This window comes from Lithobates pipiens, unplaced genomic scaffold (genome assembly GCF_037356315.1).
Source record: "Lithobates pipiens isolate NorthernLeopardFrog02 unplaced genomic scaffold, aLitPip1_a1.2 Scaffold_13, whole genome shotgun sequence".
NCBI lineage: Eukaryota > Metazoa > Chordata > Amphibia > Anura > Ranidae > Lithobates > Lithobates pipiens.
In genome coordinates this window covers 522,302,577-522,320,577 of record NW_027507718.1, presented here as the reverse complement: position 1 = coordinate 522,320,577, position 18,001 = coordinate 522,302,577, and the positions used below count along the sequence as shown (strand labels likewise).

The window sequence follows — 18,001 nt, the reverse complement described above, 5'->3', positions numbered from 1 at the left end:
CTGTCCAAAATACTTTAGAGTTTATAAAAGTATATATTTAATGGAAGGTTCTGTAATGCAGTGAATGAAATCTTTTCTCTCTTGAAGATATGGGTGGTACTGGTGCCATACTTTAGGATCATTTGGAAACTATGCTGCCCTCTGATCACAGTGGTTCCTCCTTGCTAAGTGATTACTTTGTTCTGTAGTAGGCCAGTGGTAGGAACCATTACAACAAGCAGGGGACAAGGTCCGCAACAAATCAACAGTGTTGAATACCAGTGGTATCCAAAGCTCTTCAAGAAAACCAAAAATTATACTAACTGCCCATTGGAAGAGTAAATATTAATAATTAAACTTTAAACTTTAACAGTATTCATTCTCTTCCTAATACATTAGTAAAATACTACAATTTACAATGATATATATATATATATATATATATATATATATATATATAACTATAATGTTAGCTCTATATATTATAGATAATATTTCTATTTCCAAGGGTCGTCATATATTAAAAAATATATATTATCCTTTATTTTCAAGCAAACCTGTTTTTGTATTCAGGTCAGGCTTGAACAGAATTATGTAGCATTTTGGGAAAAATATACAGCCAAGAAGTACAAAGCTTGATGCCAATATAGCAAAAATCTCAACAGACACCATGTCTTTCCCTTTAGTGCTCAGATAGGCCGGGATCATGGCAATCCAGACACTGCAGAACACCAGCATGCTGAAGGTGATGTACTTGGCCTCATTAAAACTGTCTGGCAATGTTTTGGCTAAAAAAGCTATAATAAAACTCACAGCTGCCAGAAGCCCCATATATCCCAGGACAGAGTAGAAGCCAATAACTGAACCCTCATTACACTGAATGATGATCTTTCCCTGATAAGAGTGAGTGTCTTTATCCTGGAATGGAGGAGAAATGGATAACCAAGAAACACAGATTATTACTTGAAGCAGTGAAAACATGCAAATGATAAAATTGGGCAGCTTGGCTCCCATCCATTTCCTCCAAGGACTTCCAGGTTTGGTGGCTTTAAAAGCAACACACACCATAATACTTTTGGCAAGTAGAGAAGAGACAGCAACTGAGAAGATGACACCGAAAGAGGTCACACGCAGCATGCAGGTTACATCTACTGGACGTCCGAGGAACAAGAAGACACAGAGGAAGCTCAACATGATGGAGACCAGGAGAAGATAGCTCAGGTTCCGGTTATTAGCTTTAACAATGGGGGTGTCCTGGTAATGTATAAATACCCCCAATATTAAACCAGTCAGAAGACAACAGAGGATGGAGACAGATGAAAATACTGCAACAATTGTATCATCAGTGTATGAGAGAAATTCCAACAGTTTTAGAACACATCGATCCTTCTTCTCATTTGGCCATTCATCATCAGGACATTTCATGCAGTTTTCACTGTCTGTAGGAAGGAAAATACAAACACAATGAGCTTCTGTGCCAAAGTTTCTGAGTTAAAAAAAAAATATCCTTGCCTTACCGCTAGCAGCTGGATTTTCAACAGTTCATTGTGGGAGAGTAAAATAAAATAAACGAATGCCCTTATATTGAAGAAATGTATTTCAAATTAGATAGATAGACAGGTAGATAGATAGGTAGATAATGCAGGAACAGTGCTACAGCCTCATTGGCTGGAATTTCAGGAACAGGTATTGCTGCACAGTAGGGATGAGCTTCAAGTTTAAGTCAAACATTGCCTGTTCGGCAAACAGTGAACAGTTTGGGGTGTTTGTGGCAAATTTGAAAAGCCGTGGAACACCCTGTACAAGTCTATGGGAGCAATCTAAAGTGCTAATTTTAAAGGCTAATATGCAAGTTACTGTCCTAAAAAGTGTTTGGGGACCTGGGCCCTGCCCCAGGGGACATGGATCAATGCAAAAAAAGTTTTCAAAATGGCAGTTTTTTCGGGAGCAGTGATTTTAATAATGCTTAAAGTGAAACAATAAGAGTGTAATATTCCTTTAAATTTCGTACCGGGGGGGGGGGGTGTCTATAGTATGCCTGTAAAGGGGCACATGTTTCCTGTGCTTAGAACTGTCCCTGCACAAAGTGTCATTTCTGCAGGAAAAAAAGTCATTGAAAATCACTCGCGGCTATAATGAATTGTCGGCTGCCCGTAATACAGAGAACAGTCATTGAAAGTCATTGATAAAAAAAAGAAGCATGGGGTTCCCCCAAATTAAATTACCAGGCCCTTCAGGTCTGGTATGGATCTTAAGGGCAACCCCGCATCAAATTGAAAAAAAAAATGACGTGGGGTTCCCCCTAAATATCCATACCAGACCCTTTATCTGAGATGCAACCTGGCAGGCTGCAGGAAAAGAGGGGGGACGAGAGAGTGGCCCCCCTCCTGAACCGTACCAGGCCACATGCCCTCAACATTGGGAGGATGCTTTGGGAGTCTGTGATCTGTGGTCCCCACAACCCTGGCCGATGGTTGTCGGGGTCTGCGGGCAGGGGGCTTATCAGAATCTAGAAGCCCGCTTTAACAAGGGGACCCCCAGATCCCGGCACCCCCTGTTTGAAATGGTAAGGGGGTACAAAAGTACACAAAGAAAGTGTAAATTAATGTTAAAAAAGACAAACACACTTTTGAAAAAGTCCTTTATTAAAAATAAAAAATAAACACTCTTGGTATCCAGCGATGCATGATCATCTCTCTGGGGTCCAGCGATGGCTGATCTGATCCAGCGATGGGTGATCTCTCCCTCCAGTCCAGCGCAGTGCAGTCCATCCATCCTCTGTCTCCACTGGCAGAGACATTGCAGGGATCCCGGCAGCCTATCATTTCTTATATGAGGAGGGTGGGGCCACCTGTCATCTGACCCCTGACCCCTCTGATGCGGGGGGAAGCCTGGCTTCCCAAATGAAATGTGGGTGATCCCGCCCCCCTCTGAAGTAAAGGGGGCTTCAAGATTCTGATAAGCCCCCTGCCCACAGACCCCCACAACCACTGGCCAGGGTTGTGGGGATGAGGCCCTTGTCCTCATCAACATGGGGACTAGGTGCTTTGAGGGGTCACAGACCCCCAAAGGATCCTCCCAATGTTGAGGGCATGTGGCCTGGTACAGTTCAGGAGGGGTGCGCTCTCTCGCCCCCCCTCCTTTCCTGTGGCCTGCCAGGATGTGTGCTCGGATAGGGGGTCTGGTCTGGTATGGATATTTAGGGGGAACCCCACATCATTTTTTTTTTATTTGACGTGGGGTTCCCCTTAATATCCATACCAGACCTGAAGGGTAATTGAATTTGGAACCTTTTTTTGTATTATGGGGAGCCGACAATTCATTATAGCCACGAGTGATTTTAAATGACTTTTTTTCCTGCAGAAATTACACTTTGTGCAGGGACAGTTGTAAGCAAGTGAAACATGTGCCCCTTTACATGCATACTATACACACCCCCCAGGTACAAAATTTAGAGGAATATTACACTTTTATTGTTTCACTTTAAGCATTATTAAAATCAGTGCTCCCAAAATAACTGCCGTTTTTTAAACTTTTTTTTGCATTGATACATGTACCCTTGCATATTAGCCTTTAAAATTAGCACTTTAAATTTTGAAAGTTCGAGTCCCATAGACTTTAATAGGGTTCTAAAGTTCACACGAAGTTTAGGTCTATTTTAGGTCTGTTCGCAGGTTCTGGTGCGAACCGAACCGAGGGGTGTTCGGCTCATCCTTACTGCATAGCCAATGACTGCCTTTCAGCAATGCAGTGGCGCTGAGGCTGAGCAGGGTTGCGCACTATGAAGTGAGGTGATGGGCAGTGTAGATGACAGGTCCCCCCCCCCCAGCCAGCCCCCCGATGGCCACCCAAACCCATCCAAACCCCTCTTCACTGGCCATTAGCTGTTCTACTTTATATCAGGGGTACTGAATTAAAATTCATGGGGGGTCCGGTTGGAAAAAAATTCTTCCAGCGGAGGTCTGAGTGTCATATTGGTGCTATGACTCCACATGATATCCTCCACATCGCAGCCTCCTGTGCACATTGCCCCCCCCCCCCCCCCCACACACACACACACACACACACACACACACACACACATACCTTTAGGGCTCACACACATAACACTTTGTACTTTTTTTCTTTAAACTTTATAGTAATGCTAAAATACAGTTCATTAATTTTTATGCACCGCAAGTAAAGGGCCCAACATGCTACATGTCAAAAAAACAAACTTGATAGTTCGAGATAGATTCTCTTAAAGGGGCCCAACCACAATACACCTACCACAATGGTCACATATACACAGACTTAGAAGTTAAATGCACATATCATCGTTAAATACAAATCAGATGACTAAAAAAAAAAGAAAAATATATAGATTGACCCAATACATGAATACCCACCAATATATTATATATGATAGCTTATGAAAATAAACATAAAAATAAAATAAAATAAACTTAAAAGGAAAAATCCTTAGTGATTAATTGATGAAAATAGCAATGCCAATTGAATCTCCTATGATTCATTAATAAAGGCGTTGATGTCCCACTCCACATTCATTCTGAAAGGGGAGTGGGACTGGAGCTCATAGATCTAAAATGTCTCTAAACGAGACACACCTCTGGTCATAACACCCCCATGCCACGGAGGGACATACTTATCTATAGCAAGAAATTGTGAACCCGATGGATTACTGTTATGAAACTCTTTGCAGTGTCTGGGGACAGTGTGCTTAGAATCCCTACTTTTAATGAGGGCAATGTGTTCGTCCACTCTCACTAAAAAACATCCTGATTGTACAGCCAATGTATTGTTTGCCACAAGGGCAGGTTATCAGGTATACAACATATTTAGTGCTGCAAGTGCAAAATGGTTTGATCTTGTATTTCTTCTTGGTTACTGTTGATGTAAATTCTAAGGTCTTACATCTCCCCAAAGTGTTTTGTTGGCACACCACACATTTCTCACACGGAAAATAGCCTATTAAATCATGAAAAAAAAAGGGCGGATTCACAATGTTTGGTGTTATGCGGTTTTGCAGGGAGGGTGCTCCCTTAAAATTAATCTTGGCCTGCTCCAGTAATGATGTACCAAGAATGGTGTAATTTTTAAGAACATCCCAGTGTCTGTTAACAATAGTTTTAATTTGTTTATATTGTGTTGAAAATGTTGTCAACATGGCCCATTTAAAATTCACATTAGGTTCTTGCTTAGGTTTAACTACAAGTAGAGACTTCCTGTCCAAATTGGTGACTCTCTGAATTTCAGAGTCTAGGGACTTATTGTCATACCCCTTATCTAGGAATCGCTGTCTCAAAATATTAGCCTGTGTGTTGAATGTGTCCGTATCAGTACAGTTTCGGCGGAGCCTGAGAAACTGACTATGTGGGACCGAGCTCAGCCACAATTTGTGGTGGCAACTGTCTATAGGGATGAAACTGTTACGGTATGTGGGTTTAAAATACGTTTAAAACCTAAAATGATTATCAACCATCTCTATTTCCAAATCCAGAAAGTATATCTTACTCGTATTGGCCTCATATGACAATGTAATGCACCTGTCATTGGAATTGGGATATTCAAAAAAACGTTCCAAGAGAATCTGGAGTGCCACTCCATAGGAGGAGGATGTCGTCTATGTACGTAGCTCAAAGAACCAATGATGGGTTCTGTTGGGCATAGACGACATCCTCCTCCCAATTAGCCATGAAAAGATTAGCAAGGCTCGGAGCAAATTTGGCCCCTATTGCTATCCCCCTTTGTTGGAGATTGTAACGTTCATTAAACCAAAAATAACTGTTTAGTGGAAAATTCCAGAAGCTCAATCAAATATTCGCATTGAAAGGGCGCCAGAGAGTGTTCGTGACCCAAAAAATGGTGGGCAGCCTCTATGCCCCTCTCATGCGGTATGCAAGTGTATAAAGACGCCACATCTGCTGTGGCTATGATGTAGTTATCCCGTACCTCTCTAATAGTCTAATAGTGGAGCCTGTGTCCTTCAAATATGATGGAGTTTTTCTAACCAAGGGCTGTAGATAGAAATCTACATATCGGCCTTTGTGTGATGTGACCGAATTTATGGCACTCACTATAGGTCATCCAGGGGGTTTCACCGGGTCTTTATGGATTTTGGTTAAGTAATATATGGTGGGTATTTGTGGGGCTGTAGGTATCAAAAAGGTGTTTTTTTTTTTATATTAAGGTCATGATCTTTGGTGATAAGATCAACCAATTGTCTTTTGTATGAACTGGTAGGGTTATTAGGCAATTCTTTATATGTACCTGGTTCACTGAGGATTCTGTACATTTCCAATTCATATTGTTTTTTATTTAAAATGACAATACCACCACCCTTATCAGCCGGACGTATGGCCAGATCCTTCCGGTCACACAAGGATCTGAGTCCCACGTCCCAAACAGGCTGACGGCGAATAGGTTTCTCAAGAAGTTTGGCCAAATCTTTAAGCACATGATCTTTAAAGATCTTGACAGCTGGTGCCACTGGAACAGGGGGAATGAAAAGGGATGGATTAGACAGTCCGGAATGGACAGTCCCTGATGTCCCAGCCTGGTAGTTAATTTGAAAAGGATTTGATACTAAGTGTCGCTGAATATTAATTTTATGTATGAACTTGTGAACATCAATGAAAGTGTTAAAGTTGTTAAATTTTTTTGGTGGCGCATATTTAAGGCCTTTATCCAAGACCGATATCTCTTCCTGAGTCAATGATTTAGTGCTCAGATTGAAAACACCTTGCCCTTCTTCTGCACCCTCTCTTGGGTCTGGACTTGTTTTTTCTGTTGTGTGTGGGCCCTCGTGAAAACCCTAATTCACATAGGTATATGGGGTATGGCCCATATTTGTGTATAGGTGCATGGCCCATAATTGTTTCTCGTGTGTTAAAAAACACGCGTGTCCCTAAGTGGAGAAAACCTATTATAAGTGGAGCCCGGAGGTGCATTGTAATATTGGGGTTTGATCCCGATCCCTTGATGGAGAGGGATAATAGAGTTGGTTATCGTATTCACGTTAGGGATAAGTGCCATAGTTAAAAGAATTACCCTTAAATTGGCCTCTTCCTTCCTTCTTTCCCTGATGGTTACCCCTACCTCTTGTAGAGTTTTTCGGGGTATGGGGATTGTAATAACGTACCATTGGTTGTGAACCTTGGGAATCATTACTATATAAATCATTCCTTCCTTGGAATACTTCACTGTAGGACAGTAACAGTTTTAGACCTTCCTGTACCGACACAGAGCAGGAAGGAAATATAGACTCTGTACCTACAGGGGGAGTCATGTCCATTGGAGGGGAGGTATTCATAAGTTTTTGCCAACCAAAAACTTTACCATTTTTATAGTCCCCTACATCCCTTTAATACTTTTTCTGCTTCTTATATTTCTGGTCCCTGTCCTCTTTCTCTAGATGATTTAACAAGTTGGAGGAGAGAGATTTTTACTCCAGGGAAATTAATCTATGCAAAAATGAATTAAAATTTGAATAGAAAAGAATAGAATAGAAAATAATACAATAGAAATGTAATTATGTAAAATAAAATAATTGAATAGAATTAAAAACAAAAATCAAAACAATAGAATATAATCATTTCCCACAATTTGAACAATTTTACAAAATTAAATTTTCAAATAGAATAAATTTGAATATGAATAGAAAAGAATAGAATAAAATAGAAATGAGTATATAGAAAAATAAAATAATAGAATATAAAAGAGTAGAATAGAATAAAAAGGAATAAAATAAATATAAAAATATAACAGGTTTCCAAATTTTGAATTTTGAATAGAATAAATTTGAATCCGAATGAGAACAAAAGAATAGAATAGAAAATAAAAGAATATAATAGAATAAAAAACAATAGAATATAATGGAATAGAAAGGATACACAGAAACCATCTTCCAAAAATCTAATTTAAAATTGAATAAATTTAATTTCCAATGGAATTTTAATGGAATTTGATTCAAACTTGAATTTAATTCGAATCAATTAGAATTGTCCAAATTTGGTCTAATTGAGTTCAGTTTCATTGAATTTGGAAAATTTAAATCGATTTAAATTCAATTAAACAACATAAATAAATAACATAAAGGAATATAATAGAAAATTAAATAATAGAATGGAATAGAACAGAATAAAAAATAAAAATAAAATAAAAATAATAAAATAGAAAGAAGATAACCATCTTCTGAAATTTGAATTTCAAATAGAATAAATTTGAGAGGAATAAATAGAATAGAATAAAATAGAAACAATATAATGTTCCTCCGAAAAACTATAGTTGAATAGAATGAATTCAAGTTTGAATAGAATAGAAAATAATAGAATAGAAAATAATAAAATAATTGTTTCCTCTGTTTTTTTTTCAAATTTGAATAAAATATAAAAGAATAGAAAATAATAGAATAAAAAATAAAATAATTGAATAGAATTGAATATAACCATTTCCCATAATGTGAACCATTTTTTTTTAAATTTCGGATTTCAAATAGAATAAATTTGAATTTGAATAGAAAATAATAAAATAGTGTAAAATAGAAAAGAGTAGATAAGAAAATGAAATAATAGAATAAAAAAGTGGAGAATAGAATGAAAAGGAATAAAATAGAATAGAGTAAATATAACAACATAACCCAGAGCAGCTGCCTCATACTTGCCAACTATCCAAGTTTAAATTCCTTCATCCCTTGAGGTTTTAGTCCCGTGCTGTGTCCTGATTTCTCAGTGTGAAGTTATGTTACTAATGCTGCCCAGCTCTATTGTTGTGTACAGATGACTCACCTGCAGACCCTGTGTTTACATGTAAATACCGGCATTCATATGAAAATAGTGGCGGATTGGCAGCATTCATGTGTAAATAGTGGCGGACCGGCAGCATTCATATGTAAATAGAGGCAGTATTCATGTGTATACCATGCCCCCTGAGGTCATATCCATCATCACCTATACTGAATGCTGCCCACAACTGTGGTCATTAAGTCTACCATCAGCCTGTTCTGCAAAGGTAAGCAAATTAGTGTGGGGGGGTAGTGTGGGGTGTGCAGAGGTAGGCAGAGAAGGAATTACAGTTTGAGGTGCACAGGTGAGTAAGGAGGGGATGTACGGAGAAAAGGAAGGTGGATGCAAAGATGAGCAGAGGAGGCAGGTAGAGTTAAAGGGGAGGGGGATTGGAGAGGTTTGGGGTACAGAGGTTTGCAGGGGTTTTAGGAGGCAAAGGTGTACTGACAGGGTGGGTAAAGATGTAGGTCACGTGTAGGGGAACCCATTCATTTCAATGAGCTTCTCTATGTGCTTCAAATGTGGAAGAAGGTCCCAAACTTTCAAAATCACACAGTGCCAAGGCACATCTCAGCAGATGTGGGAGGGTGTCATTAACAATTAATGGCACTGCTGTGTATCTGCTAAAGGGCAGCATGTTTCTGTGGTGTCAGGAAAGCAATTTTGCATGCGTTTCCAACACAAAGAAATGTAAACGCAGGCTAAATGTCTCAGTTACATTGGTGGTCAGTGTAAATCCTCTCATTACATTGGTGCTTGGTGTAGAATCCTTTCATTCACACTAGTGGCCAGCCTGAAGGTCCCCCTTACATTGTTGGTCAGTGTAAATCCCTCCTTACATTGGTGGTTACTGTAAATGCATCTATTACATTAGTGCTCAGTGTAAACCCCTAATACTTTGGTGGCCAGTGCTGAAATTCCTCTTTATATTGGTAGTCGGAAAAAAAAAATCAGCATTGTCAGTGATCATACCCTCCCCCCAGCACTGCCACTGATCCCAGGAGTCCTAGGATCCCTAGGAGTTTTCTGTCTATTAGTGGGTCCTTCACTTCTCCAGTCCATGGTGTGCAGGCAGTGAGGAGATAATGTGCTGTAACCTCTAGCAACCAATCAGTAAGCAGTAATGATGTACAGTAACTTCTAGCAACCAATCAGTGAACAGTATTGATGTACTGTAATCTCTAGCAACCAATCAACCAGTAGAAACCATGTGCTGTAACCTCTAGCAACTAATCAGTGAGCCGTAATGTGTGTTGTAACCTCTAGCAACCAGTCAGTGAGTGGTAATGACACACTGTAACCTCTGGCAACCAGTTTCAATTTCCTGGGATCTTAGCAGTTTGCATCTTCCCCCAAATTGTAGATGGAGGAGATAGAAACCATTCCTTAGACTGTGTGAGAACCGAGGCTAAATAATAATCTTGGAAATCCACAAACCCTGTTCCCCCAGCTTGACGTTTCTTCACTAAGTTTGAATGAGCACATCTAGATTTTTTACCCTGCCAGATGAATCTACAAAACAGAGTCTGAAGGGATTGGAAAAATTTTAACAAAATTGGAATCGGGAGAGTTTTTAAAAAAGTATAAAATTTGTGGAAGGTGAAGCATTTTAAATGCTGCCAAACGTCCCATCCATGAAAATTCATGGGATGCTAGTTTAGTGAGATTTTCTTGTAATGCATTACGAAGTGGAATATAATTATATTGGAACGGTGTTTTACATGAATTTGATAATTGAATACCCAAATATTTAATTGTACTTTCAGTCCATTTATAAGGGAATTTTAATTTAAGATGTTTAGTAGTATTTTCATCTATCCCCAAGTTCAATATTCAAGATTTATTCACGTTAAGCCTGTATTAAGAAACTTTGCTGAACATATTTAGTGTTTCCTGAATTTCCGGTAAGGATTTCACAGGATCAGTAATCATAAGAACAACATCATCTGCAAAAAGATTGATTTTATGTTCTTGTTCAGCAATGGTAACTCCTAGAATTTTTTTGTTGGACCTAATACTCCCAGCTAGGGGTTCAATAACAAGGTTAAAAATTAGAAGTGATAAGGGGCATCCTTGTCGTGTACCATTTGTTATTGGGAATGGAGGTGATAAATAATCCATAGTATACACTCGAGCCGAGGGGACAGAGTACAGGGCTAATATTGCTTTGTTGATTTGACCTGTTAAGCCAAATTTAGTCAGAACTGATGACAGGTATCCCCAATGAACTCTATCAAACGCTTTTTTAGCGTCAAGCGACAGAAACAGGGATGGCGATTTGTTGGGTTCTACATGGTGTATTATATTTATCATTCTTCTAGTATCATCCAATGCTTGTCTTCCTTTGGTGAAACCTGATTGATCTCTATGGATAAGAGAGGGTAACAAACTATCTCGTCTTTTGGCTCTAAGTTTTGCATAAATTTTAACATCTAAATTGAGTAAGGAAATTGGTCTAAAATTATTAGGTGAAGATGGTTCCTTATCTGGTTTTGGAAGAGTTACAACAAGAGCATTCAGCATTTCATTGGGAAATGATGAAGAATTGGCTGCTAAATTATAAATGTCACATAGTATAGGTGCTAGAGTACTTTGATTTTTTTTTAAATATTCCCCTGTAAAGCCATCTGGACCAGGTGATTTCAAGTTAGGAAGAATACGGATAGTTTGTAGAATTTCAGGGATAGTAAAGGGAGAATCGAGAAATTCTAATTGTTGTGGGGAAATAGATGGAAGTTTGACACTCTCCAAAAAGGTGTCAATCTCCTCCTGAGAAGGTTGATGGTTATCGCCTTCGTTCTTAATGTTATATAAATCATTATAATATGAGCTAAATGGTTCAGGTATTGAAGAAGGCTTAAGCAATTTTTCATTAGTGTGAGGATGGTAGAGGAATGGAATTTTAGTCTTAGATCGATAACCTTTAATGCGTAATGCCATTGTTTTCCCCGCTTTGTTCCCTGTTGCATAAGTGGTAGCTCTGAATTTTTTATAGGATTTCTCATGTGTCTCTAGAAGTAGGGTTCTTAATTCATTACGCAACTGGAAAATTTGTGTTTTAATGAAAGGAGAAGGGTCATTTTTATTGTGTTCCTCAGCTTTGGCTATCTCCTTAGTAAGTTCAACCATTCTCTGAGTTCTCTTTCTTTTAGCTTTAGAACCTAATTGCTTAACCACTTGCTTACTGGGCACTTAAACCCCCCTCAGTCCCAGACCAATTTTCAGCTTTCAGCGCTGATGCACTTTGAATGACAATTGCGCGGGCATACAACACTGTACCCAAATGACATTTTTATTATTTTTTTCCCACACATAGAGCTTTCTTTTGGTGGTATTTAGTTACAGCTCGGAGTTTTATTTTTTGCTAAACAAACAAAAAAAGATGCAAAAATAAAATAAAAATAAATCATGTTTTAATAGTTTGTTCTAAAATTTTGCAAACGGGTCATTTTTCTCCTTCATTGAAGTGCGCTGATTAGGCGGCACTGATAGGCTGCATTGGTCGGCACTGATGGGCTGCATTGGTGGGCACTGATAGGCTGCATTGGTGGGCACTGATAGGCTGTACTGGTGGGCACTGATAGGCATAGTTAAGGCGGCACTAATAGGCACAGATAAGGCGGCACCGATGGGCACAGATAAGGCGGCACTGATGGGCAAAGATGGGCACAGATAAGATGGCACGGATGGGTGGCACGGATGGGTGGCACGGATGGGTGGCACGGATGGGTACCACTGATAGGTGGCACTGATAGGTGGCTCTGATAGGTGGCACTGCTGGGCACTGATGGGCGGCACTGCTGGGCACTGATGGGCGGCACTGCTGGGCACTGATGGGCGGCACTGGGGTGTAGCACCTTTGAGGCAGATTGTGGGCACTGTGGGTGGCACTGTGGGTCTCACTGCTGGGTGGCACTGTGGGCACTGCTGGGTGGCACTGTGGGCACTGCTGGGTGGCACTGATGGGGGCACTTACTTTTATTAAATGTGGCACTGCAGGGGGCAGGAGGGCACTGGCAGGGGGCAGGTGGGCGCTTACATTACTGGCCGTGATCGGGACTGATGTCCCGATCACGGCCGCCGGTGATCGGCTTTTTTTTTTCTCCTCGCGCTGACAGCGCGAGGAGGAATAATAGCAGATTACCGGCTCCGTTCTATCACATGATCAGCTGTCATTGGCTGACAGCTGATCACGTGATAAGGGGTCGGGATCGACCCCTTGCACAGATCGGTGATCAGGCGAGTCTCATGGACTCGCCGATCACAGAGCGCGCCGCGTGCGCCCCTCAGGGGGCGCGCAGGCCGCTCGTGCACGGGACGACGTCAATAGACGTAGTCCCGGAAAAGTAGGTCCGCGCTAATGCCGTCATTTGGCAATAGCGCGGATCCCAAGTGGTTAAACATCCCTCTCATAACAGCTTTATGAGCATTCCATAATATCATTGGGTCAGATATAGATGTCAAATTAACTGAAAAGAATTCAGTAAGTTGTTGTTGGAGTGTTGTGGAGTAATTTTCATTTTGGAGAATATAGTTATTAGCTCTCCATATATATGAATTTGGTTGGGATGATGTGGTTGTTATAGACATGCTAATGGGAGCGTGATCCGACCACGTGGCCGTATGTATATGGGAGGGTGAAATCTTGTCAAGCAGCCATTTATCTGTCAAGAATAAGTCAATTCTGGAGTAGTTATTGTGCCGTGGTGACAAATATGTGTAATCCCTTTCATTAGCATGTCCACATCTACACACATCAAATAAGTCACTCGAAGTTATGAACTTATCAAGGGGAGAAGCATAGCGTTTGGACTTAGCAGACGAATCCATATCATTGTTTGGAATCAAATTGAAATCTCCACATATCAGGAGGTGTCCTTTTTGAACTTTCTTCGCCTCCTCTATAGTTATTTTTAATGAAATGCATTTGCCTCATATTCGGAGCATAAATAGATACAAGGGTGTATTGAATATTGTTAATGGTACAAATCAAAAAAATATAGCGACCTTCAGGGTCAGTGATACAATTATCTAATTGAAATGTAATAGTATCTCTAATAACTATTAACACCCCTCTTTGTTTTTTTGGAGAATTGTGTTTGAAAAATATGAGGAAAATGTTTATGTTGACATTTGGGAGATGCATCTTTAGCAAAATGTGTCTCTTGAACACATAATATGTCACAATTAAAGGATAAGGCAGACCTCCACATAGAGGTTCGTTTCGCTCGGTGATTCAGTCCCCTTGCATTTAGGGACAATATTTTGAAAGACATATTAATATACAGTATATCAAAATTAGATGTTACTATAATTCTATATATTCCTAAAAGAATATTCTCTAGTTTCTATAACGCTTAAACTAAAGATCTTAGCCCCAGTACACACGGTCGGAGATTTCGACAACCAAATCCATCGGATTTTGTCCGTCGGATTTTGTCCGTCGGATCTTGTCCGAAACTGTTGTATACACACGGTCGGACTAGGTTGTCGAAAAATCTGATCATTCAGAACGTGATGGCGTAATTTCGTTACGATGGGACTACATTCAGGCTAGTAGCCAATAGCTTTGATGTAGGAATTTGATCTGAGCATGCGTGGCACTTGGTCCGATCAAAATTCTCTACACATGATCGGAGTATGTCAGATCAAACCAGTTGGTCGGGAAATATTTCCAACATGTTGGAAAATTGGGTCAGACGGATATTCCGACGGAATCAGTCCGATGCAGACCACACACAGTCGGATTATTCGACGACACGGTCCGATAGGACACATTCCAACTGATTCTCCGACCGTGTGTACAAGGGCTAAGTATTTGTTATATGATCAGTTCACAGTTACTATTAAATCATGCACACAACAATGTCGATTTTTTTTTTCCAAATCTATGAAAAAACAAGTTATTATTCTATTAGTAGTTATTTGGCAATATATATTGCAAGAGGAAAAAAAAATAAAAAATGAATTAACAAAAAAAAGAGAGAAGTAAAAAAAAAAAGAGTAAAGAAAAAAATATTTTCCAAGAGTCAGCAGTAATCCACTCAAAGGAATGCTGACCAAGATAGGGGGTGAAGTTCAAGTAGTAAGATATTGAGCATCAGGCCCGACCGTATATGTCAGTAATGCATATGAGTTAACAGGCAGGAGTAAATGTGGAAGATCAACTATAATACCCCATGTTTGAAGTAATTGCATGCTATCTTCAATGGTAGATATAGCAAAATGTTTCCCGTTGTAAGTGGTCAAGATAGTGGCTGGATGTCTCCATTTGTATGTGATCTTATGTGATCTTGTATGTAATCTTATGATTAGATAATGCCTTTGTTACAGTTTTGAGCTGTCTTCTCATGTGTAGTGTAAATTGCGAGAGATCGGAGAATAATATATTGTATATCTGAGTATGGTGGTGGCAGAGTAGTTCCCAAAACAGTAGTTTTGGTTTGGGAATTCTATGAATATGATCGATTGTAAGTTCAATTGGCGATAATTCTGGCAATAATGTAGAAAATAGTGTATTTGCATAGTTACGTAAGTCCATAGGTAGAACTGACTCTGGTATTCCTCTCATTTTAATTTTGTTTCGACGTGAGTGGTCCTCGAGATCTTCCAATTTCATCTTGACCCACATGGAATCATCTTTTGTTCTGTACATGCATCCTCTAGCTCATTCACTGTTTCACTGCATTCCTCCATTTTGTTTTCAATATATTGCAGTCTACCATCCATATGTTTCATATCAAGAGAGAATTTCTGAATCATGGAGGATAGATTAGATATAATAGATGATTGTAATGACACAAGCATTTCTTTCATTGTGGTATCTAGTACTGGCTGACCTGATGTTGGGAAAGCAGCTATAGATGTCTGTAATGAGGACATAGCATTATCACTATGCAGAGCTGTGTTCACAGTATCAGCTGCCTGACAAGATGAAACCAGCTTCATCCGTGATTTTGCGGGTCCCTGAGATGTTGGGGATAGTTGAGAGGAGCCATTAGAATATGAGGATGATAATTCCTCATGCATTTCAGGTGGATGGCTATTAGAAAGGTTTGTGTGAGTTTTATTATTTTTCCTCACAGCTCTGGCGGCGCCATCTTGGATTTTAGTCAGCTCACTGCTCTGTTTAAATATAAATGATGACAGCTTTTTTGGTCCCCTTTTTGTCCTCTTTTGTGAGACATTATTGCCCCTGCTGTCCCAGGAGTACTGCAGAGTATTTAGGTATGTTTTTAGAGGAGAATACCTGCCTGTATTTTGCTGTTAAACGGCCAGCTGTGGAGAGCTCTAGGCTTAAGCAGCCATCTTCTTCAGCGTGCAAGCCACTCCCCCTATTTTACACAATGTTGATGGGTGGAATTGGGTCATTTCTGGAACAGCCATGATGGGAGTAGTCCTTTTCAATGATTCAATATTGCATTATTGTGTAGTCTATATATAGTGGCAATATGGGGGGGTCAGGCTATGCCCCAGTAGAAGACTTTACAGTCAAAACGCGTAGGCCCAGCATTTTCTGCTTCCCATATTGCTTTTTATTTATCATGTGATTTTTCTATGTTTTACCATTATTTTTATGGTGTTTTTAAAATTTCAATAAACCTTCATTGGTTGATCTATACTATGTGGAGCACCTCCATATATTTTTCTCTCGCATGTTTGGCATCTGACGAACTTCCTCGGATTAACCTTTGAGAGATTGATTTTGGTTGCCCATCCACCTTGGAGCCGCCAGCCAGGAATCGTGGATTCGGACCGAAGTGGACTTGGATCCAATCCATACCTTGGGGGATACCATCAAGCTGGGCATTCACCATCTTTGGCTACCATAGCCTCTGAAGCTCACACAATGCATTGCTGTATTGTATATGTGTCCACCACTCATGGTAAGAGTACCCATCCTCTTGTCTGTATGTCGTAGCAGTTTGATGCAGGAGCCACTGTGATTGCAAACTGGTGCTGGAAGATAAGGCCCTCTAAAGTGGACAGATACCAGTGGACATTTATTTTTGATCTATAGTCACTGTTGTTACCCTTTCTACTTTTTTATTATACGATTAAGGACTTGTCACCTTTTGTATCTTCATTCACCATTTTTTAGCGCTACACTTAATTTTTTTAATTAAGACTTGAAAATTGCTGTTTGCAGATGCTCTCCAGCCAATCCAACAGAGCTTGAGCTATTTTGCAAAGAAGAATGGGCACAAATCCCACTCTCTATATGTGCAAAGCTGGTAAAGACATCCCCAAAAAGACTTGTAGCTGTAATTGCAATGAAAGGTGGTTCTACAAAATATTGACTCAAGGGGCACTATACAAATGTACCCCACACTTTTCACATATTTATTTGTAAAAAAAATTGAAAACTATTTATCATTTTCCTTCCACTTCACAATTAGGTGCCACTTTGTGTTGGTCTGTCACATAAAATCCCAATAAAATAAATTTATGTTTTCGGTTGTAACATGACAAAATGTGGAAAATGTCAAGGGGTATGAATACTTTTGGAAGGCACTGTGCACTTTAACTATAATGGCAACTTCTACATAGTCCAAAAGCAGCTTACTAAAAAGTACACATTTTACCAGAAATGTTGGAGATCTCTCCTTCTGGACATGGGACACACTCATAGCAACATTCATAAATTGAAGATCCAAACATTTTTCTGCTGCCAGGTAAACAGGGATCTGAGCATCGAGATACCGGAACCTAAAAGTCAGATATTATTATTATTTTGTAGAGGTCCATCAGGTGCAATGAAGCTACATTATGCAAACTAAGAACAACAGCATATATAAATCTAACACTTCATATACCTGATATGTGCCTGCTGTACCATGTACTTGTATGAGAAAATGCCTGGTTCTCTTTGTCTTTGTATTGCTTCCTTTATGTGTTGGTGTTCTTGCTAGTCCCTCTGCTTTCAAAAAACACTAAACAGGAGAACACACAGTGGTCAGTTCTCTAGCTGTTCTGGGAGCTCCTCCAATGACTAGACTTGTCCTCGTATGCCTCCCCTTGCACAGCCACTCACTGGGAAGACCTTTGCACTGATGTTTCTCCACCATCACTTCCATATTCAGCTGGAAACAGAGGGTACTGTATGTGCTTATTATTCAAAAAGGGGTTATTTACAATGATTTTTATTTCTATACACAAATGTTTTACCATTCATTTCTATTGAAACTACAAAGGGAGAGATCCTCCTACCTTCTTCTCAGCTTATCAGAAAGCCTGCA

At 39.7% G+C, this 18,001-nt stretch overlaps 1 protein-coding gene across 1 annotated transcript; it reads right to left on the bottom strand.

Annotated features, from left to right (window-relative positions):
* Positions 1-457: 457 nt before the first annotated feature.
* Positions 458-17,467, bottom strand: LOC143975610 (vomeronasal type-2 receptor 26-like). Its single transcript, XM_077478088.1, has 2 exons — positions 17,348-17,467; positions 458-1,418 (listed from the first exon to the last, which is right to left on the bottom strand). Exons 1-2 carry the CDS (start codon positions 17,421-17,423, stop codon positions 514-516), a joined length of 981 nt encoding a protein of 326 aa, XP_077334214.1. The 5' UTR covers positions 17,424-17,467; the 3' UTR covers positions 458-513.
* Positions 17,468-18,001: the final 534 nt, after the last annotated feature.

Bases quoted from the DNA above. Each gene is read 5' to 3' on its own strand.
- LOC143975610 (XM_077478088.1), bottom strand. From the start codon at position 17,423: ATGTTTGGATCTTCAATTTATGAATGTTGCTATGAGTGTGTCCCATGT. The intron at 1,419-17,347 runs GTAAAATGTGTA...TCCTTCCTACAG, and splicing joins AGAGATCTCCAACATTTCTG to ACAGTGAAAACTGCATGAAA.